We start from the raw sequence: 24,938 nt of genomic DNA on the forward strand, positions 1-24,938 counted from the left end.
GAATGTTAGAAAAACAGGATCACAATTTTTGTTGAGAGGTATGATTGCTATTTCCTTTAGAATATAATCTTCTCCGGTTTGCTTGAAACCAGTCATGTCTACTGCATACTCCATTTTTCGGTGCAGTCTAGACGAGCTTCTTGACATCCCCACTGATAGGATTGTACTGAACGACACGATCGTGTAAGATTAGGCAGTATGCTGAAGTGTTAGCAGGAAAATCTTTTTTAGCCTCAAACTCCAGACGTACATCGACAGGAGCGCTCTTGAGAGATTCGTTTTGTCGTGAACAGTCAATAACTATGAGTGGTACTAAGTTGAGAAACGAAGACTTTGTCAGCAGCGGCTGCGGATCTTTTCCATAGTAGGATTTTTGAAAATTAGCATACATATCATAAAGAATTGCAAACTGATTTTTAGCTATGTCAAGATTCATATTGTTGTATGGATAATATTGTGAATTCAAGAAAAGTTTCACGTTACTCAAATCACAATGATCAAATCGACTGGCGTTTGCAGTTCTCGTTGATTTTCTCTTTGTTTGTAGTCCAAGAATCACAAAACGAGGTTTTTCCAATTGATTTGATGTTTCCACAGTCCATTTTGTTTTTGGAAAAGAGAAGAGAAAGAAGCGTCATGGGAAATTACTGCCAGATAGTATACGAGCAGTATTCTGTGGTCCATAAAACTGTGGAAAAACAAATAGTTTATTGGCTTTAATTACACACCCCAATCGTCTTAGGTTTGAGAATTTGTATGTATAATCTAAATCCTTGAATCAGCCAAAGTATCAATTTCTCAAAAATGTCTTGGATCCGATTGAAGGAGTATCATATCTTCCGTTCAGTGAGCATGAATCTGTAGTATCTCCAGATGAAGCCCTACCAAATTCAATTATGATTTTTGATGATGTGGCATGTGAGAAGCAGGATAACGTTAGAGCATTCTTCTGTATGGGAAGACATAAGAGTGTAGATAGATTCTATCTATGTCAATCTTATGCTCATATAGGAAAACATCTCATTAGGGATAATGTCAATTTGTTAGTAATTTATCGACAAGATGATGTAAATTTTAAACATATCTATGAAGATCATGTGAATACCGATTTATCTTTCAATGAATTTCGGAATCTTTGTTCTGAATGTTGGAAGAATGATAGATATGGATTCATTGTTATTGACAAAGATAGATCGATGAATGAGGGTAGATACAGAAAAGGATTTGACTGTTTTGCAATAAAAAAGGAATTATCAGTCTCAAACTTACAGTTCAGCCGTAGACATCACCACGTCAGCATGTCAAACTTCAAGAAATAGAAGAATGTTCTTAGTGAGCTCTTGAGGTGATTAAAAAAAAAATACACTTTATTAAAACAGCAGAAAGATGAAGTCATTAGTGATACTCTAAAACTAGTCACACACCGCTTGAGAAACTTGTTGATTCCAAATCTGAAAGCTTGCGAGCTTCTCCTCCTCACATCGTTTTGGATAAAAATAGCAGTAAAACAATGAAAAAACGAATGAGAATCGATCGATCGAGTTTGCTCAACGATCAAAATAATAATAATAATAAATCAAGTTTATTCGATTATGCTGATTATGATGATGATAATGATGATGATGATGATGATGATGCTTTTGACACAATAACCAATTCAACATTTAGATCTACGAGTGGAAAAAATGAATCAGCTGAAGACTTTTTATCATTGTTAGATAAAAGCCGTAAAACAATTGATAATATATACGGAGTGCGGAAAGTTGATGGAGTGTATATGATTGGTGATTCAGAAATTGAATTTGATGATAATTATGTCAAAGTCAGAAATGGAAAATATCCTAAGAGTAGTGGACTCATGGAATTGCTTTTTAAGAAATATTCAGATGATCTTCTTTTGAGTTCAGCAGATCGTGAAAATTATCGCAAGATGGAAGCATCAAATGCTCATCGGAAAAAATTCAGCAAAAATGAATCTATACGAATGTCGAAAAGTAATAAATATAAGAATATCTTAGCACCAATGTTTCGCAGCACTCCGCGTAAAAAGAACAACAGCAGTGGAGGTAACCTAAATATAAAATAGCTAAGAAAAATTCTTTCATTGATCTCGTCTATTGGGATGATCCAAACGAGCTTACAGAGAGACTTCAACTTTTGATTGCCGAACGGTCAGCTGGAAATAATAATCACGTCAATGAAATCCAGTCGATTATTGAGGAATTGCGTGAAGCTGGACATATATATTGACATGCAACTTTCTTCTTTGTGTTAGTACTACCATGAGTCTCGATGTGTTTGGAAGAAAAGTTGAGGGCTCGCAAGTGAGTCGCGGTCCTCCAGGTATTGGTTTCAATTTTACACTGGACGGTGATTTTGATTTAGGAAATAAGCGACTTTGCAACATAGGACAGCCCAATCATCCAAACGATGCAATCACCTTGCATTCACTGAAAGTAATTCTACAAACTGAAATAAATTATATAGCTGCTAAACTTGCTGGAATTAGTGAAGTTATAGAAGAATATAAGCAACATGTTGAAAAACAGCAATTAGATGTGACTGCAAAATTGAGATATCTTTATAGTACAACTCTACGCAATTACTCAGGTGTTGATTATATTATTGAAGAAATTAATAAACAATTAAAAGTTCGTATAGACGAATTTCCAGATGGATTTTCATCTACTGTAAACAAAGATGGAACGTCATAGAGTAGCTGAAGTGCTGCACAAGCCAGCACGTCGGCGATACAAGAGAAGAAAATATGACCTACGTGGAATAGATGAGACTTGGCAAGCTGATCTTGTAGAAATGATACCATATTCTAAAGAGAACAAAGGTTTTCATTACTTACTCACTGTCATAGATATATTTTCAAAGTATGCATGGGCCGTCCCAGTCAAGTCAAAGAGTGGTAATGATGTTACTACAGCTATGAAGTCGATACTGAAAGAAGGACGAGTACCAAAGAATCTACAAACTGACCAAGGAAAAGAATTTTACATTTCAAATTTTAAAAATCTCATGAAAAAACACAAGATAAATCTATACTCTTCTCATAGCAATCTTCATGCAAGCATATGCGAACGATTCAATAGAACGTTAAAAAATGTAATGTGGTTAGAATTCAGTAAACAAGGAAGCTATGGTGGATATTCTACCCAACTTGCTCAAAGCATACAGTTCGAGAAAACATCGTATAATAGCTATCGAGCCTAAAAATGTTACGCAGGCAAATGAGAGAGAGGTTAAGAGGCGTTTTCCTTATGAAAATTCACTAGCGATAAAATCCAAATTTAAAGTAGCAATTTTTTCTTGTTTTTCAGTATGCACGATGTGTAATTTAGAACGAATATTACACTGTTCACGTTGTATAATAATAAGATCTTGAAGGCATCTTCGATAATCTTCAAACGTGATTGATTTTTTTACTACATTGGATTTTATACCTTTAGCTTTTTTTACTGTCTCGCCCCCTTCAATCAGAATACTATACATTTTGCTTCTTAAACCTACGAATTCTGTCATAATCTTGCCGCAGCATTCGTCTTTCATCAATCCAGAAACTTTTTTATTAACACGTGGAATTCCAAACTGATTATTTTCATCATAGTCAGAAGTATCAAACTTGTGTTTATTATTTTTCATTATTTGATACATGTCTATATCTGCAACTTCATATATTAAACTATCTGTATCTGTATAAAGAAGTTTACATTTTTCTCCAACTCGCTGTTTCATGTATAAGTAATGAAAATCATATACTAATGTTTTTGACAAATCGAGAATACAGAGACCAACATATATTGGTTTCTTAATTGTTATGCTCGTTCTCTTTAGCTGAATAGCAACCAAATTTTCATCAAAGATTGCACATCTATGAAAATTTGGTTGAGCTATACGTGCTTCTGCTCCATAACGACCAGCAAATTTATTTACTAAACGCACGTCAACGCGAGATCGCTCCCTCTCAATGCACTTTCCATAGACAGCATTGATTAATAATTTATAAAAAAGTTCAAACTCATACTTGGACTGTTTTCTCTTCTCTGTATTTAGTTCGACATACGGTTTGAGCCTGGCCTTCTGTTCAAAACTTAAAATTCTATGTACTTTTTTCAGTCGAGTTCCATTATCTAATGCTTGTTTTAATGCTCGATAATGAATGACATACTTCGTCTTATCATTCAGTGTAGTGAGAAGTTTCTTCTGTTTTGAGTTAGGTGGAGTACGATGCTCTGCGCAAAAAGGGAGATCTCGATGATCATCATGCAGGTCTTCAGGATACTCTAAGTCAACTTCAGCAAAATAGCCTATGTCTGCATCTGGTGGTGTATTGAAAAAACTTGGATTCGTCTCATATTCGATCCATTTAAATTTGCCAACAGGTAAAGGCTGTACCATTGCCCATCCATAAAGATTATTTATATCGAAATATAAGAGTGTCTTTATTTTTTGCTCCTTATCGTATGAAGGACCCATGTATGGATTGTTCGCCTTGGCATACCGATTACAGCACTGACTTATTCCTCCACGAATGCCAGCTTCAATAAACATTAACATATCGATATCTGTAAGCAGCTCTAATTCGAGCTTTGTCATTTTAAGAGATGTCTCCCGAAAACTTTCAAAAACATCGGCCAATAATAAAACATCCGTTTTCAAGTATAGATCAGAATATTCACCTAAAGTTCTTATATTAAACGTTTTCCAAACTTGAACAGCATGATTATAATCTTTCTCAGAAATGTGAGAATCTGTTAATTTATTATAAAATTGATTTTCATTAGGAAGTTTTGTAGACATTAGCTTATCTAATCCATCAACAAAATCATACGGAAATATGCCTTTGTGTCTAAGAAGATTGATTTTTTCATTCGTAAATCCATCAGATCGAAACTCATTAACTGCTATTGGTACGTTCTCGAGATATGATGCAATTTTTTCCAATGTTGATGGTAAAAAACGCCATGAATCTATAAACTCGATTGGAGTTTGTTTCACTAGGATATATTGCTGAAAGTATAGCATACTTGAAACAATAATTGTCATTATTTTGAACATTGACGCAAGCTTTTTTCTTTTCTATATACTTATGAAGAGAAATGTAAGAAGTCCCCTTAATTGGAGAATATTTTTTCATGTTTATGCATAAACTTATGATACTCTTGAGAGTCCAGCCAGAGTCTTTTTCTTGAAATTATTCTACTTGTGCAAGAATAGGCTCTTTGATATTGTCTTTAAACCATTCCTCCAAATTCGTTGACATATATATTGTTGCACTTTCTCTAGTAAAATATTTAATGTCCGTTGTTTCCTCTCCATTTTTCTGCATTGAAAATTCTGCGATAAAATCCGAATTAGCTTCCACTGCATTATACTCGTCTATACAGCTCTTTGCCTTATCGATAAAGAGTTTCTGTGCATCGTTTAAAAAAACTTAGAATATCAATGTGTTTTATATTCACAACAACACCAGTTCGAATTCTATTCTGAAATGCTGACTGCACATCTCGCCAATCTACTCTAGCTTCAGTTTCCTCCACACGTCCAACCAATGATAAATAACATTACTGCTAATTTCATCTTTACTTCTTATGGTGTCGCGAAGTAAGAGAACAAGACGTTCAAAAAAACTAATTGAATTCATGGCTACTTTAATATATCACTTGATATAAATATTTCACTTCAGTACGTTGACTGACAAACTGTGATCGTTGAAGGAATATGCTTCCTCTTTTAAAGGGAAAAATCCTTGTAAGAAGGGGAAACAATTTTTTTTCTTTAGGGAGTCAATGGCAGAGAAGAAAAGCACATTGCTACAAGAGAGGGAAAGGTTCTCTCACTGTGGACCAATGGTTGAGTCGAAGAGCTCTGCGATAAGATTAAGGGAAAGATTTTTTGAAAAGGACCAATGGAGAGGACGAAGAGCTCGCAGATAAGATAAGAGAGAGGGGATGCATTTTCTTCCTTTTTGACCAAACAAAAATCATCTTTTTAGTTTGAAACTAGCTTAGAAAAGCGAGAGGCGGAGTTTTGTATTATAAAATCAGGAAGTAAGAGCTTAGCTTTGATCATTTCTTATTGAACTACAAGATGACTAGTGTAATGGTTAGACACTTGAGTGAATATAATTTATTGTTTAAAAATACAGTATTGCAATGTCAAAAAAAAGTTGCATATATATACATATATTATAATTTATTAAAGCTTTCACAAAATATCAATTTTTTCTTACACATTCTTCTATTTATTTGTTTTCAGAACAATTATTAATGTTGAATATTTTGGCTGTCCACCGTTGGAACAAATTATATGTGACAAGCAATTCGTTTGCTTTAATCATTATCTCTGCATTAGAAGAATACCTATGTGTGCTGTTCAAAACGTTATCGCAATACGAGCCTGGCTGCATGATTATTTAGATAATAAATTTAGTTTTGATGAAGTGGACAATATTTCAAAATGTACTTGTTTATACTGAAAATCAGCTTAATTAAATAAAATAATTTTTAAATAAATGAATGTTTTTTTTTATTTATCAGCAATCTCCCTTATACACATATTTATATTTTTTATAATTATTGTATCTTATGTACTATTCATTTATAATATATCGAAAATCATACGAATACAAATTTAAAAAAGATAAAAATTTATTTAAAAAAATTTATTTAAATTTTCTCACAATCATGTTTTTGTCATATACAATCATTGGCTCAGCCAGCATACCATCTTGCACCACACGGTTGTGGACGATGAGGTGGCTGCTGCTGTTGTTGTGGTTCTTGCTGATATTGCTGATATTGCTGCTGTTGCTGTTGTTGCTGAAGTGGCATCGGCTCATCTGCTTGATGTTGTTGGGTTGATTGTTGAGACAGTTTTTTGAATTTTAACGACAAAGGCGCAACTCTTCGTTCCTTCTTTACTTCTGCAAAACAATAATACAAAGAAAAAAATTATTCGTGAATCAACAAAAGATGATGGAAAAAATTGAATTTCATATATCAACATTTTCTTACCTAACATAGTAGAGTCCTTCGCTGGTATGCAGGACGAGATTTTTTTTACCTTCTCTTTGTTCACTGACTGCTTCAACTGAATTTGAAAAAATCACCTTCATTATTATCTTCATTTTAGATAATTTAAAATAAAAAAAATCAAAAATTGATGAATTCTTGATGAGCGCTTTGAGCTCGAGCTGGAGGTGGAATCGGAGCTGGAGCCAGAGCCGGAGCCGGAGCTGGAGCTGGAGCCGGAGCTGGAGCTGGAGCTTGACCTCACTCTCGGAATATGAGATTAAAATAAAAATTTAATGTGCATGAAGATGAAGAATTACAGCCTTCTTCCGTAAGTTAATATTTACATTAGAGTACAATTTTGTGATAATTCTATTCATATTTTTATAGCTCAAAAAATTCATTTTACTAATTTTTTATGGTTGAGGTTACTTTTCTGTAAAATATTTCATGAAATGTTACTTCTACTAGTCAGACTTTATTGAATCCATTTATCCGATAATGTTTAAATTAGATAGATATAAATCAATGTAAAAATAGTTCATCGTAGTTTAATATGTTTCATAGGACCTGCGCTTCTCAAATTAACTTAAACTGTTTTTTTCAAATATCTATGGTTCCGGAGTCATTAAAAAGTGAGATTGTATTTTTATAAATTACAAACTATGGATTACTGCATGGGTCACTTTCCCGGGCGACAACCTAGATTCGTGCAGGCTACACCTATTTTGCCCGTGCGGTAAAGCCTTTTTAAGTACACTGCATAATTGTTATGAATCCATGATAGTTAAGGTAGTTCACTTGGCCCAGTGGTGCTCAATTCGAGGTTGAATTAGAAAATTAATTTTTTTAAATATTATCCAGTGTTATCAAGTATGAAAACTCTAGAATTTTTAGTTTTGTATATCAAAATATCGATAGGAAGTGTTTAGAGCATCAAATATCCTCATAATTTAGAAAAGTGTGTTAAAGGCTAAGACTTTCAGTAGTCAGGATTGCTCGAATGAATGGGTTGGTGGTGGGATTTTATTATATTTACTGGGGAAGCTCCGAAATAAATTGCACTACGTAGATAAACTATTTACTCTTTATTGATTTACTCCAAATCATTGCAAACGTAACCCGAACTTACTCGACAAAATGAGTGTTGACGATGGGCATGTTAACGCCGCGAGCGCTAGACAACGACAGGCGTAATAGAACGCAATATGTGGGGAGAGTATTCGCTATCCCCTCTCGATACGCTACAGTGTGAACGGTGGTTCCTTAACACGGCCATTCTATTGTAGATCGTCCTCGATCTACGTTGAGTTCAATACATCAGACAAAGCGAGGCTTTGGCCCAATTCTCGGAGGAACCTCCGATGAAACCTCCGAAGAATTACGTCACGACCATTGATCATTGAATCCGTAGACTAATTCTTTCTTAAACGTAGTTCCACCTTTCAGGAGCTTTTATTGTACGCTTACTAACTCTCAGTGTTGGTTTGTTTACAATTTCATTTGCTACACATAAGGATTTTTCGATAGCGTTCCGCGTTTTTATCCTCATTTAGCTCCACTATCTCGTAAGTATCGCTTGGTAAAACTTTCGTAACAACTAATACTCCACGACGGTTTTTATACTGTAACTTAGTCAACTCTCCGGTGGAAGTAGGATTTGTTTTGCAAAAAACCAAATCGCCTATTTTAAATTTAATACTGGTCGCTCGATTTATATCATATTTCGTTTTCATTTTAGCTTGCTCTTTTATAATTTTATTGGCAATTTCAGCGTGACGATCGACATGGTTTGAATCATAATTTTTGTTTATTTCGGTAAATTGGCGTAAAGCGCCTTCATCATGGCTTGGTATGAACCCGTATAACAATTCGAACGGACTTTTACCCGTTGTCGCGTTTTTCGCTTCGTTTAGGTCACGTTGAATATATTTCATTTTACTGTCCCAATCTTTACAATTTTCTTTTCTAGCGGATGCTTGCATCAATGGGACCAGTGTTGCATTAAGGCGTTCAACTTGACCGTTAGCTTGCAGATGTCTAGGTGACGTCAGAACGTGCTTTATGCCATGTTTATTACAGAAATCCTCGAAAGCTTTGGCTGTAAAACATGTTCCTCGATCTGATATTATCCGTAACGGCGCACCAAAATCACAAACAAAATTCTCTAAATATTTAAGGACATTCGACGTTTTAGTATCTCTCATTGGGGTTAAAACAATGAATTTTGTTAAATTATCAACTAGTACAAAAACAAACTTATTACTGCGACTCGACTTTATAAAAGAGCCAATATGGTCGATATTTATCGTATGAAATAGATGTTTGCCAGGTGGAATAGGGTGTAACTCCCCTGCTTGCCGACCCGGTCGTGATTTTGCTGCTAAACATTCAACACATACACATATTTTTTTACATAGCGACGCATACCACAAAAAAATATTTACGCGCTATTAACTCATGAGTTCGCTCTACACCTTGATGCCTGTTAAAGTCGTGATAACGCACAACTAGACTTTTACGCATGTTTTTCGGAACTACATAACACAATCGGTTTTCCATCTTTTTATATAAAATACCGTTAACTAACTCGAAATCCTTAACTGAATCTTTTTCTAGACGGGAACGCTGCTTTTGAGATTTAAGTAACACTGCTCGTTTGTAGCTTAACTCTTCGTCGTTAAACTAAAAAGCTTGGATTTCATCTTTTTCGCTAATTACATTAAATATTCCTAATTATATTTCAACGCTATTTACACATAAAATATCTCGAATGTCTTCTAAATCTTGAGGACTCGATTCAACCGACTCTACTGGAGCATGACTCAGTGCGTCTACATGAGCGAGCTTAGAGCCCTGACGATGCGCAATTTCGTAATCGAATTCGCTTAATAAATGATGCCACCTTACAATTTGCGGATTTTTAGTACGGTGCGTATTCAAATAAACAAGTGCTTGACAATCGGTAATTATTTTAATTTGGATGTTAATTAGTAATTGGCGTAGACGCGATACTGCCCAAATAATTGCAAGTAGTTCTAATTTGCTCAAGTGATAGAACTGCTCGGCTTCGCTTGTACGTCGGCTTATTGCGTAAACCAAATGCATTTTACCATCTGCGTTCTTTTGTAATAACATACCAGCCAATCCCATCGCACTCGCATCTGTGTGTAATTCGGTGTCTTTGTTTGGGCTAAAGGGTTGTAATATAGGTCGTTCAACTAAGATTTCGCGTAAACGCAATAACGCTTCGTTCGTATTTGCATCCCAAACAAAAGGTTGGTTGTTTTTCAGTAGATTGCTTAATGGTTGAGCTATTTCAGCGAATTTATGTACGAACCTCCGGAAAAATCCCGCCAAACCTAAAAATCTACGAATTTCGTGAACATTTACTGGCGCTGGAAAGTCTTTAATCGCATTTATTTTCAATTCACCCGGTCGAATTCCTTCTTTTGAGAGTTCGAATCCTAAGTATGTTACTTTTTCTTTTAAAAACTGGCATTTTTTTATATTCAGCGTGAGACCTGCCTTGCGTAACACTTCTAAGACGGCTATTAGCTTAGAGCGCAATGATTCCCAAGATTTGCCCGCAATTAATATATCGTCCAAAAAAATAGCACTGTTTGTTTACGTAATGGATGTAAAATATCATTTATGTACTTTGAAAAGTACGCGGTCCCATTAGTTAAGCCGAATATTAATCGATTGAATTCCGCCGTCTCGTCCGGTGTGATTATCGCGGTTTTATGTTTTGATTCTTCCGCGATTGGTAACTGCAGATAACCATGAAATAAATCGAGCGTAATGAATAAATTATTGTCCCCTATTTCAGCTAGATGCGTGTCGGTGTCCGGCAATGAAAAATAAATACGGTCGGTTTGAGCATTTAATTTGTTAAATATGACTACCAAGCGTTGATCTCCGTTCTTTTTATCGACTAACATGACGGGACTCGCGTAGGGAGAATTCGTATCACGAACAATACCGGCTTTACACCATTCGGCTAATATTGTGTGAATTTTCTCGCGTTCGTTAGTGCTCAAACGATGGGGTTTACAACTCACGGGAACCGTTCCTGATTTTTCCTTTATTTCAATTTCAATGCCTTTCGCGCAACCTATTTCGAATATATTAAGCGCAATACAATCGCGATAGCTGTTAACAATATTCAAAAAATCTTCAGTGATGTTTTCAGTCAAGGTCTCTCCTACGTCAAGGTATACTCTCTTGATGGGGTCGCGTTGCTGGTTGATGGATAGCACGGGCAAGTGAGAGATTGAACCTTTGCAGATTACAGCACCCTTCTTGAACTGTTGCGGTTGGTGGTGGAAGTTGACTACAGGGAGTACGAGATCGATCTCATTTACACTAGCTTCAATCATCTTTATAGCTGATGCCGGCACGGTTTCATCTGACTTTACTGCGAGTAACACTCGAATTGTTTGTCAATCTTCCCGAGAGTGACCAATCAGCATATCGGTAGATAGAACGTCGTCCGGAACAATTCGACACTTTATATTTTGCACTTCTGCCTGATCGATTTTGATTGGTATGATTACGTAGTCGGGGGATTTAACTCTATACGAATCTGGGCCGAAGCTTTTCAAATCCATCAGTTTATAAACGATCTTTAATTGATGCAGTAGGGCCACGCTAGCTTTCATTAAACAGGCCGCGCTCCCCATGTCTATAAAAGATCGTAATTCTATTTGATTAACGTAAGCAGATTTCAGATATTTACTCACAGAGGTATGAGATGAGTCTTGAATTGTTTTAACCTAGGTTTCGTGAGACGGACAAGCGCGTTGAAAATGCCCTACTTGTTTACATCGGACGTAATATGGTTCTTTTTTGGGCTGCTCGCAATCCTTAGACAAATGTCCGTATTCCTGGCAATTATAGCACCTGCGTTCACCTTGCGCGTTTGTCGACGGAAAAAAATTCGACTTAAACGAAGTTTCGGGCAGCTTAGTTACGGACGAGGGACCATTGTAATTTCCGACACTGCTTTTCCGAAATGCGTTTGAAAGCGGTAACTTCATGCGTTCGAGGCGTTGATTATTTGTGTACTCGAAGTCAATTATATCATGAAGCAGATCATCCATCGTGATATGTACTCTCGCGGCCATGGCGTTGTACAGGTCCCTAGACCATAGACCCACGAGTACCTGCTCCTTAGTACCGGAATGCGGTAACTGTAGATCCAGACATAATTTGACTTTATTATGAAAATATTGTTGTAGAGGCTCGTCTCTCCTTTGAATTCGCTCGGTCATCCTTTTCCATTTAATTGTAGTGCTATCAGAGCGTAAGTAAGTATTTTTGAACGCAAGTAGAAACGCTTGCCAGGTGTTTAACGTGCTCCGGCAAGTACTGAACCAGTCTCTAGCACCATCCCTTAAGTGCATTGGTGCAGACTCCAGTGCAAAATTGTCGGGCCAACGATGGAGCACACACATCGCTTCCAGATTGTTTATCCACTCTTTCGCGGCAGTGGACGACTCGTTTCCAGTGAAATATTGTATATTTTTATACAAATCGGGCATTACTTGATAGCTTTGCGGCGCTACATTTATCGAGGACATCGTATTAGCGTGTTGGGAATTTCCCATATTTACACTCAACTGAGTAAACGCGTTGACGACTTTCCTCTAAAAGTCGAAGCAAAATCGTTTCAAGGCCAGAGTTGTTATTATTTACGCCTTCGATAGGTCTCTAATTGTCGCGAATGGTTTCCAAATGTGCTGTTTGACTCGAAGGAATATTGCGAAACGAAATCGACGAGTTCAAACTCATGTCGCTAGTTGAATTACGATTTTGTACACCGTGGTTAGCAACAATTTCACCGCCCATTCGTATTTTACCAGGGCGTTTGACACTTCTTGGTCGCGAACCTCTGCCAATACCTTTGGTATGTTGATTAACTGCTCGATCGTTCACCACTCCTCCTGGTGGAAACCGACCTGGTGGTACGAGTAGTTGCTCCGTTGATCGCCCACGCCAACTGGTGGGATTGCCCGTCAGACCATGCTGAAAATGGTCAAAAGTTGATTCCCCAAATCCGGATCGTGTAGCCTGCTGATTGCCGCCACACGCCTCATCCATTTTTGCTTGCTTAACCGTCACTGATGAGATGTCCTTACTTGCAATTTCACGGTCAACAAATTTTATTTTTCCTTGCCAATTCGTGCACTTCCTCCAGGTTTGATCACTATCCCACTTCTGATTGTTAAAGGCTAAGACTTTCAGTAGCCAGGATTGCTCGAATGAATGGGTTGGTGGTGGGATTTTATAATATTTACTTGGGAAGCTCCGAAATAAATTGCACCACGTAGATAAACTATTTACTCTTTATTGATTTACTCCAAATCATTGCAAACGTAACCCGAACTTACTCGACAAAATGAGTGTTGACGATGGGCATGTTAACGCCGCGAGCGCTAGACAACGACAGGCGTAATAGAACGCAATATGTGGGGAGAGTATTCGCTATCCCCTCTCGATACGCTACAGTATGAACGGTGGTTCCTTAACAAGGGAGAAAAACTGCACGTATATATCGATATACTGATAGCATAGAATTGAAACTTTCGATTGCTGTAACTTTTCAAAAAGCACCGCTTACCCTATCAAATTTTGATTTCCTTGATTTGTATTATGATTTTACATCATGATATAGTTTTGGAAAAGATGTAAGATTTATTTTCTTCGTAATTAAACAAAATGTACACTAAATTTAGACTTAGCCTATGCTTCCCATGTTAAAATACACAACTTGAAGACCCGATATCTTAAAAAATCATACCGCTTGGGGGGTAAAAAATTTTACCACGTTATAGAGGGCACTTAATAGATATATTTAGAAAATTGCAGCAATCTGTGAGAAAATTAATTTTTTGAGTGAACTACCTTAACGTAATCATATTACTTACGCTGCAGTGGTATAGCATATATTACTTTCAGTCTTTTTTATACAATATTGATAACACAAAATCGTAATTTGTTCAGAAATATAACCTCAACTTAAAATGTGCTTCAAGCTGTGTGTGCAGACCTCAACCCGCACTTAAGGCATGCTTATTCGTGGCCTACAAAGCTCTTTATTACACTGTGTAATAACAAATTTGCTTAAGTCACAAACCCCTAGTGAGTTACAATAAACATTAACACTCGAAATATGTGCTATAAGAAAGTTGCCTATAAAGAAAGATGTAAATAATCTCTGGAATTATCGTCAAAGAGCTCCCAAAATTGAAAAAACTTGTAATCACATCAATATTTATATGTTAATTTCAAGGTGTCAACCGTGCACACCATAAAAAATGCTTTCGTAAAATTACTACTCTCAGAGTAGTACACGAGTCCAACCTATTCGCAGAGCAGTTAAATTACAACGAAAATTAGTAAAAGTACAATACAAGTTAGTAAAATTAATACGGAAGTAGTAAAATTACTTACAATTAGTTTAATTAGTTTGAGAGTAAAAATTTTACAAAACATTTTTAACAGTGCATGCAAAATTTTTTTAGGCGGGAATTTCAAACAGTATCTACACACATTTCAAAAATATGGATTTCATTTGAATATTATTAAGACTAAGAAATTTTATTTTATTGAATAATAATTTTTTAATTATTAAATAATTAGATATTAGTCGAAAGTTATGAAATACTACTTTGAAATTATAAAGTATTAGTGTGAAATTATTATGAAAATAATTGACACCTGTGTGCGAAATTTGATTTTTAACACTTCGTGCGCGAAACAGTAGGTTCTTTAACTAGTGCGCGAAACCAATAATATGGCGTGAAACATGCCGTTGCTATGGAAACGTTATTGTTTCGCATACGCTACTCGAAAAACGAGCCCCGTGAAAACCGCGTTTTTCGCGCACGTCGTGTTAAAAAATATTTTTGAGTGCGAATCTACGTTCTTAGCAGATGAGCGTGCGCAAAATTCAGAGTTTCGTACGGAGTACGCGAAATCTGAATTTTGCGAACTAGTGTGAAAATCAGGCATTGCGCACACGCTATGCAGCTAGGAGAAATCGAATTTCGCACACAGAGTGTCAAAAAATAAAGTTCGATACATGTGCACAGAGTAAGCGTTTATCGCACGGGTGTTTTGTCACCGAGGACTAAGTGGGCTTTTTGACCTCGTGTGGTTTTCAATACTCGCCTTGAGCTCCTGCTACCGCGCCTTCGACTCGTACTTCCAACTGCACACTCGGTCTGAAAAAGCTCACTTTACGCCCTTGGTAGACAATATACTATACTATACTATTTTGTACTGAATTGTATAGTTTCATGGGTTGAAATATTTTTTTTTTAAATCATTTTAATTTGTGTTTAATTTTTTCAGGCGGTAGGGGGGGGGCTCTACCCCCTGAAATGCGTTTTTAAATCTTATTGTTTGAATTTGCTAGATTAAATGAAAATAATTATTAATTATGATGTAATATTTCAATTTTTAAACAACCATATTTTCAAATCTAATAAATTAAATAATATATTGCCGTAGGTTCAGATGATGATAATGATGATGACGCAGATCCACACTTCCCTATGTTAAAAAAGTACAAACGAAAATTATATAAAAAATATAAAAAACGAAATGTTCTTGTAGCTCCAGGTAAATAGCTACTGAAGCTACTAAAGTCTATTTTTGTGATATACTTGTATTACGTGCTTGTTTTTTTCAGCGGCACCTGATCCCATAGAACGCTATACGATTGAAAACAACAGAGTATGTGTTATTTCTTATATAAATTACACAATATATCCTTTAAAAAATTACACTTGAAATATTTTTAATTAAATATATTTTTAATGTTTAGGTATATTTAGGACAAGGATGCAGAGTTGGTAAGCGAAGTTGGAGATTGGCGAAAAAGAAAAATATACTTAAATTCACTAGAGAGGTAGCAAAATATTTGTGGAGAAATAGAATTGAAAATATATGCCTTAATCCTGCGAAAGTTAAAAATTCAATCCCCAATAGAAGTCCTGTAAAGCTTTGTTCGCCAAGGAAGTTGGAATTGCTCTTAAGTAAGAAAGGTTTCTTCTTATTTCAATATTAAAAATATAAGTAGTAGACCATCATTCTTATTTATTTCTTGATGTTAACAGGTTTAATCAATGATTATATCAATTACAACGATCGATATAAAAACCTAGACGAAGATATGAAGGAAGTACTCATAAAAGATAGTACACGTAGATTAAGTATACAAATAAGAGATGAAAGACGAAAAAAATTGATGTAATAATATTACAAGTACAAACAAAACAGATTATAAAACCATTATAATAAATACTGTTCATAATAAAATAAACATTTCAAATCAATTGTATCAATGTCCCCTCCTCCTATAAAAAAATTCCTTTTTTTTAACAAAAATTTTTCCAATTGAATTATAAAATAAAAAATATTTGCTTAAAACCTAATGAAAGTGACTTAAAATCATTCAAAACGCCTGGAAAAATGTGTTTCTTTAGAAAATTTCATTTTCTTGAAACTTAATTTTCTTTAAAATCTAGGAACTTCAATTTTTTCAAATTTGTTAATATAAAATGAAAAAAAAATACATAAAAGGACATTCTAGATCGATTACAAATCATTAAAATCTAAAAGAAACCTTTCATTTACAACCTATTTTTCCGCAGAACTTAATAAAAGTTTTATTAATAAATGTTTAGATCTATTTAGAATCATGAAAAAGGCCGAAAAAATGTGTTTCTAAGTAAATTCTTTTTGTGGAACTTCATTCATTACTTCACAACAACTTTTTTTAATGAATTTGCCATTATTGGAAACTAAAAACGACGAATTTCTACTGCAGCTTATTTTCTGAAGCTTCGGAACGACGGAAATTGATTATGATTGACGCAAAAGGTAAGATGAGATTTTGGCGCGAGATCTCACCTGAGATCTCATGTGAGATCTCACATAAGATCTCACGTGAGATGTTCCAGTAGGGAATCACAACAAAAGATCATGAAGGTCCTCACGTGGATTTTATACAGATACATTAATAATTATTTGCCATGCTTTTTTGTGATTTTTTGTCATTTAATGTTAAAAATTCGTGAAAAAATATCCGAATTATGATAATAAATCACATCAAATCACAATAAATTACAGAACATCACATTTTTTACGAAAAAATGCAAAAAATCATGAGTATTCACAAAAATTTGTGATGGTTCTCGTTTTTTTTAAATAAATTTTCCGCCATGGAAAAATTAAGTATAATGTTGACCTTTATAGTTTAATGATGTTTTTTTTGCATTGCATAGTTTTCTTATTTTACTTTTACATGTAATTTTATTTCTCTTCGTTAGTCATTAAATGTTAAATTCTTTAATGACACAAAGTTAGTGCTGTAGTACATACAATATTTTAAAATATAATAAACATTTTAATATTAATTAATGGAAATTAAAATTTCGGGATGCTATAAAATTAGTTATTATTGAAGTAATTCCATTATGGAATAAGTCTTTAATTGAAACAATCAGGAATGACCATTGCTGTGAAAAATTATATAAGTTACATTTGGAGTTTTGCAAAAGAATCAGTCAATGAATGAGAATAAATGTAAATTTGTAAACGAACTAGTTCATGTTTTTAACATCTCAAATGGAAGTAATCTTTTATCAATGAGTGATAATGAAAGAAGAGTTTTACTTTCTAAGCCAATTAATGAAATAAAACAAAAAATAATAATTTTAAGAAAAAAAGGTATAATAAAAATAACTTAGTAATGACATGAATTTCATAATATATATATATATATAACTGTAGCTTTTTTTCATGATATGTGCCTTTCTAGATAAGTTAAAGACCTATTTAATAATAAGGATGTTGAACAGCAAAATAAAGAATTAAAGAACATTTTGTGTAACCCAAATGTACCTGCCGTTACAAGTGATTCAGAAACAATGGTTATTTCTCAACCCGAATTATCGAGCGGAGAAGATGCAAAGGAAAAAACTGCAAGTACATACCTAATTCAATTTATCTTAAAATTAATGGCTGTTTTCAAATGCATTAGAAATACGTTTTTAAGTTGTAAGTAAATTAATTTAAAATTTTATTTATTTAACTATTCGAGTTGGCAAAGCCTACAAACTTAAAAAATTGATCTTCACAGCATAATATGAATAAAAAATCTTCTTATCCTAATATCTTATAAAAAAAATAATCTATAGATTTCAAATGACCATATCTTATTAAGAAATATAAATTAATAATGCTTTTTATGGTTACTCAGAATTATCACACTTTTTATTTATAACATTTATAGTGCCTCCAACAATAAGTATTTATTTTTGTTTTCAAAAGAAGCAATTAAATTTAAACATTTTAAACATTACTTTCTAAAACTTCCATTTTTATTGTAATTTCAAATTATATATTTTTTGGCGTTTTCAATTTTGCAGTATGATAAATACTGTAAAATTGTAAATAAATCTACATATAACCTTACAAATCTATGTTATCTACAAGATTATATTTTTTGCAATAATAAAATTTAATTCATTGCATTATATTTTAAACTCATCTTTGATATTTGAATGTATGTTTAATAATAAAAATGTTATAAGTTAAAATTTTACTAAACTTCTTTAGTACACGATAGTAAAAACTTTCTGCGTAAAGGTTGAGAGATTTAAAGTTTAGCGATCTGTTCTTTTCTAAACTGTTACAAACATTTCATCAACATTTCACATAAAAAAAATAATTTCAAGTATATCATTTTTCATGTAGTAAAATTTTCAAAGAAAATAAAAATTTATTAAATTAAAACATCAAATATATTTTTTAGGAGAAAAGTTGATATCTACACTCTTAAAAACATCGCTAAAAGCGGAACGCTTTGCTTTTCACATAAGACGCTCGCCGATATTTAAAGGTTCGCTGATGATCACACACATATATACACACACAAAGTATGCAGATATTCAAAAATTGTTGATAAATTCATTAAACTGTAATGGGGTAAGACTTGACGATGAGAGGAAACATTGTCTTTTTTTCCTTTTCTTATTACCGGTTGTGTTATCGGATGGTATTTTCAATATACTGACCATGCTTTATAGAAGAAATTCGTATTCTTATAAAACAGATCAATTTTTCAGATTCGTCAATTGCATAATACTAAATAAAACTACTCAGTTTCATACGGTTACTTTTATTGATCTGCTGCAGCAAAAAATAATGTTGAATTTTATTGACCATTGATTTGTGTATAAAAGCTTTTAGGGACTGTAATGATAATAACACATAAAATTTATAAGTTAATAATACGATTAGAAAATAATAATCAACGGGACCTTTTTCGCAATAGCATTATTCCAGCTAAGGAAACAGACTAAACTATTCCTGATAACGGGATAATACTTATTTTACATGGTGGGTCGGATTTATTCGTTTCTGTTCCTTTTTGCATGTAACGGGCCTAATCTTCAGTCACGACAGTGGCAGCACTCCCATCTGTCTAGCAGCTACGGCTATGCCGGAGCCGGAATAGCAGTGCGAGACTGCAACGTACGACAGTCCCGCCATCTACGACATGTTGTAAGACACTTATGACGGTTTATGTCGCGTTGTTGCGGCCTATAGGTTTGGACTTGTTGAACGACGACAGCGCCACTGTGTGCTCTCTCTTAAATAAATGTGTTCTTATCTAAATAGTTCTTAATTATGTTACTATAAGGTTAAATGAGATTTATATTTATGGAGCAAATTATATCATTCTGTGCGTTAAAAGTATAAGCTAATGTATTTTAGCGAATTGATAATTTTAAGATTTTCCATAAAAGCCATGGAGTCATGCTAGCAAATTGTGTAAGGAGTGAAGTTGCCTTCGATTACTAATAGTGTTATCTTATAGTTATATTTAGTTTATGAGTCAAATCGTTTGTCCAATTTTTATATTGAAGTTTATACTCCATATTTAGTTAGTATTTTAGATTTTAGCTTGTTTTGACTTTTCAATTTTAAATTGTAAATTATATTGCATATATTGTTGGTGCATAATAATATTGTTTGATAGTTATTATTTTTCTCTGATTATTAGTGATATATGTGCGTGTATGTATATAATTTGTTGAATTGCACAAGTGTTCCATGTATGCGTATCCTGCATTCAATAAAGTACTTCAATGGAATTATTAGACAAGTGATTTATTATAAATTAAAAACAAAAATTATTGTTTAAAACTTTTTCTATTAAGCATTTACTTTGTGAAATTTATTTTATAGTTGCAGGTTCTTCAATGTTTATGATGTTTGTAGCAGATGAATTTTTCGATCATCCACTTGACTAGTAAGTATATTATTTTTATTTTATTGAAATTATTATTTATCTTGTATATAAATGATTTTGTTGCATATCATCGCAAAGTATAATGTCACCCGAGCGTAGCGAGGGCGCTAAGCGCTGTGTAAAACTGAACCATTTAAGTCAAGAGTATCGTATAAAATTTTATAGCCCAGACTGCTAAAATCCGCAAGTCTCGCTACGCTCGTGCGCTAACCTCACGATGCAAATAAAGACTACTTTAGTCACGAATAGGCGAGACTTGCGGATTTTAGCCACACTGTGCTAATGGAAACTATAACCAAATTTTAATTTTTTTTTTTGTTAAATTAATGTGATGAATAATATTAGCTACATTTAAAATAAATGCTTACATAATTATTATCATCATTTTTAGAGAATTTGATAATTCATTGTGTTTCTTACGAAATCTTAAAATTTTTCGGAAAATTAGAGTGATATCTGTAGGGATTTCATGTATCAAATTGTATAAATCTTGCAGCTACATAAATGTCATCATTTAATATTTCATATGATTCGATTTGCGAATTTAATTGTTTAAGTTGTAAATTTACTTCATTTTCATCATGTTCTTTTATTAAATCATTTAAGGTAGGACTATGGTGAAAATGAAAACTTTTTTATTTTCCTATTACTTTTATTCAAATTTTGGTCGCTTTTTCTACAACTAAAAACTAAGTTCTGTGTACATTTTCAGCTTAATTAGTCTCATATTTCAAAAGATATGAGAGATGTTTGATCATTTTCATTAAAAGTGACCAATCTTACAAAAGTAGCATGCGTATACCCTTACACTGTGGTAGTCTGAAAAAATTTGCAGGAACTCGTTGATCCAAAGACAAGAACAACTGTTGACGAACATTTTTAATATAAATTCTATCAGTTTAAATAAAATACAGCTTAATTATGCATTTATTAATTATTAAAAATGTCTGTTTTTATACCTATACACCAATGAGTATACTAGATACAGGAAAATTATAGCAAAATTTGATCAACAGTTTTTGTTTATACAAGAGTGAAGAAACTTTTCCCGAAATTTCAGCCAGATACATAAATCATATGCGCATGTTACTTTTTGAATGTTTGATAAATAATAGCTGAGAATACAACCCTACTAAAAATATACATATGGTAAATCACATATCTAATCACATGTCTAATCACATGTTTTATTGCGTGTTTTATTACATGTATAAACATATATTCTATCAAATATCAAATTGCAAATATAATCATATGGTAAATCATATGATTATTTCAAACCGATTTGATATATAATTTAACGCGTGATTATGCATATAATAAAATACGTAAAAAACATGTGATAAAACACGTAAAAAGACATGTAATAAGACACGTAAATATGCAAAATTTTGCAAGTAAAAATTTTACAACATTACACGTTAAAAAACATGTGTCAAAATACGCGATTTTGCATAATAACACGAATCCAAATATTAATAATATTTATTTTCTATACTTTCATCATTAAAATATAATTATCTTAATAATTATTGTAATGAATATTAGATTGTTATAAAATCTAATTGTGATAGTATAATAATAAAATAACGATTTTGTTCTATACTTTATATACAGATTTATTTTACAAAACTTTTTTTCTTAATTGTAAATATCTTCATAAAATATTTATTTATAACATACTATACATTTAAAAGCGTTGGTGATTCAATAATTAATAAAAAAAAAACAAGTTTGGTGTCGCTATTATATACATTTTTTTTCGTATTTGTATAAAAATTGCAATCCTCGAAATTTGACTGCTTTCCACTGATAATATTTCACCATTAATACTTGTGATTTCTTTAATAGCATTAGAATAAGTATACAATGTTGTATTAATTAATTGATAAAGAGTTATTTCACATTTTCTTTCAACGTTCCTATTGATAAATCTCAGATGAGATCTCATGACAAAATCTCATCTGACCACGTGCGTGAATTAACTAATTTCCGCATCTGAAAAAATTCTACTTGTAGAACCGTGTTTTTAATGCGTTTCATACGATTTTGAATCATTCTTCGTATTTGCTAAATGTACATTTCGAAAGTTTTTATTAATAAAAAATTTACTTATAATGAACTATGCATCTAATTTTTATAAAAATATTTACAAAATGTGTAGAAACATGCTACTATAACAATTTTTACTCAACTGCTTTGGTTCACACTTTTGCAGTGGACTCTATGGCTGTGGCGGTTTAAAAAATCACATGAATACTGATATGAAAACCATATATCCATTAGTTCAGATAAAAACCACTTGATTTCTTGTTTTATTAAGTTGAAACAAGCCTACATGAAAAATTTCAGTCCTCCAACTGTGGTAGGTTTCGAGTAACTTCAAAAACAATATTCTTGATCAACTCCGTGTACTTGTTTTACAATTTGTTTTTGGTGTTTCTCGAAAACTATCAGAGCTACAGAGCTGAACATGTATATGTAAGGTTGTTTGAAAACTAAACAATAAATTAAGTGGTTGTTATTTTAACAAATAGATTTATCTTTCACATATTAGTACGCAGATGATTTTTTTTGAGCCACCACAGCCATAGGGTCTACTGCGTAAGTGCGATCCAAAGCAGTTGAGTAAAAACTTTTATGGTAGACTGTTTCTACACAATGTGTAATGCTTTGTGTAAAAATTAGATGCATAATTCACTATAGTGCATATTAAACCATAATATTAAATATTCAGTATATTACCTTTGAACAGATCTTATACTGACATATGATTATTTTTATAGAATCACGTCACTGGTTATAAATAACACATAGAGATCGCCTGTTTTTTGTAATAGAAGATATATATATATATATAATTTATTTTGTGCTTAACATACATTTCTAACGTCAATTTCCAATTAAAGCTTTATTGAATTTAAATTTGATTAAAGCTTTATATTCTCCAATAGCGTAACAGTGTACTTATATATATATATATATATATATATATATATATATATATATATATATATATATATATATATATATATATATATATATATATATATATATATAAGTACACTGTTATATATATATAACAATCATATAAACTAAATAATTGCATTCCAAGAATTGCAGAACATGTAAAGAATATAATAAACAAAAAAAAATGTTTTATTAAATTGTGTAAACGTGTAATTGCGCCTGGTCGAGTCGCGGCCTTTAAGTAGCCCGAGTCTCCGTTTTTCCTTGACAGAGAGAGAGAGATAGATAGAGAGAGAGAGAGAGAGAGAGAGAGAGAGAGAGAGAAGACTTAGCCATCTGATGGACACAATTTTCAACTAAGTGGCAGGCGTCTAAGGAAGCCGTCAGATCCTTATTGAGGAGTCCAATCTGACGATGGAACAAAACACCGAGATTTTTATTTTATTTTTGAAAGGCATGCCTGTTCAGAATTCTCAAATTTTAAGAATGAACAGTGTCATAGCATATTATTTAAAAATTAATTGTGCTCGTATAGACCGATATAGTCATTTTAATATCTTTTTTAAAATAGAAATAAATTTTGAATATTAAAAAATGTTTTCAAAGTCTTTGTAATTATTTGATGACAGTATTAATTATATTAACAAATTCTAACAAAAAAATAATATTAATTAAACATTTTTTTTTATTTACATTTATAAATAATGTAAATTGTGAGATTATAACAATCATAACATTTATATTCTGTACTTAAATGTAATACGTAATACAATATTTACTTTTATATTAAATGATAACGATATCTTCAATCCCTAATGAAAAAGAAAAATGAAAACAATTGAAAAAAAAACGTTATGAACTGCCGATGATAGCAGAAAAATGTCGGAATTGAGACACAGATAACAGTAATTTTTTGTTGTCTTCAGTTTTATTTAGTTTGCTAGATACTTCAGTTGGATTTTTTTTCAGGTGTAAAATTTTACAATTCAGAAAATAAATAAAAAAATGAACACAATAGACAATAACTATTAATAAGTTAAGACAACAGTTTTTCATAGTTTAAAGCAGTTTTCTTCATTTTATAATTGCTGTCTTCTACGTTCACTAGTTTGTTCCCAATCAAAACAGCTATCTTCGGATTTCTACACATTTTTCTTAACTTTTTTATAAACACGCCTTTAATAACATAAAAAAATTAACTCTTAAAAAAGTAAAAGTTTAGACGAGTTTGATATATTCCGCAACGAAATAACTGATGAAAAAGAACTAAGATCAACCAAACAAAGTCAAGTTTATTATATTTAATCATAATAAAGCAACAACAATCTTTTTGGTCTATAAAGGGCTTACTTAACTTAAAGTTAAATTATCATACTGATCAATTAGGAAGAATTCTCAAGATACTTACTACGTAACTTGCCATGACCGTTTTATTGTACTTATAGTGTTTTTATGACGTTATAATGAAATACGCAAAGAGAAAATTCTAGTTGTTCACCAATAAACAAAATGAAACGGTCATGACAACTAACGTAGTAAGTATCTTGAGAGTTTTTAAGTAAATACTTATAAATATACTTATAAATATAGGCTCGCCGGGTACACATTTTACT

At 32.6% G+C, this 24,938-nt stretch overlaps 2 protein-coding genes across 26 annotated transcripts in view; both read right to left on the reverse strand.

Annotated features, from left to right (window-relative positions):
* Window positions 1–24,938, reverse strand: part of Dop2 (dopamine receptor type D2) — a 572,837-nt gene that overhangs the window by 471,912 nt on the left and 75,987 nt on the right. The window contains exons 3-4 of one of the 25 annotated variants that reach the window (XM_032601352.1): window positions 7,026–7,101; window positions 6,659–6,934 (exon numbers count right to left, since the gene is read on the reverse strand). Of the exons in view, the coding sequence (XP_032457243.1) occupies window positions 6,723–6,934; window positions 7,026–7,032 (219 nt within the window). The 5' untranslated portion in view covers window positions 7,033–7,101 and the 3' untranslated portion in view covers window positions 6,659–6,722. 25 annotated transcript variants of the gene reach the window in all.
* LOC107982100 lies at window positions 3,268–5,589 on the reverse strand. Its single transcript, XM_031932118.1, has 4 exons — window positions 5,578–5,589; window positions 5,213–5,422; window positions 3,943–5,019; window positions 3,268–3,843 (listed from the first exon to the last, which is right to left on the reverse strand). The coding sequence occupies exons 1-4, from the start codon at window positions 5,587–5,589 to the stop codon at window positions 3,268–3,270; spliced, it is 1,875 nt and encodes a 624-aa protein (XP_031787978.1).

Source organism: Nasonia vitripennis (genome assembly GCF_009193385.2).
Source record: "Nasonia vitripennis strain AsymCx chromosome 1 unlocalized genomic scaffold, Nvit_psr_1.1 chr1_random0006, whole genome shotgun sequence".
In the NCBI taxonomy this organism is placed as follows: domain Eukaryota; kingdom Metazoa; phylum Arthropoda; class Insecta; order Hymenoptera; family Pteromalidae; genus Nasonia; species Nasonia vitripennis.

What these genes read in the sequence shown, in the direction of transcription:
- LOC107982100 (XM_031932118.1), bottom strand. An exon ending in AAGAGCCTATTCTTGCACAA is followed by an intron (nt 5,020 to 5,212) that starts GTAGAATAATTT and finishes CTATACTTTCAG; the next exon opens with CAATATATCCTAGTGAAACA. An exon ending in CTCGCGTTGACGTGCGTTTA is followed by an intron (nt 3,844 to 3,942) that starts GTAAATAAATTT and finishes GTTGCTATTCAG; the next exon opens with CTAAAGAGAACGAGCATAAC.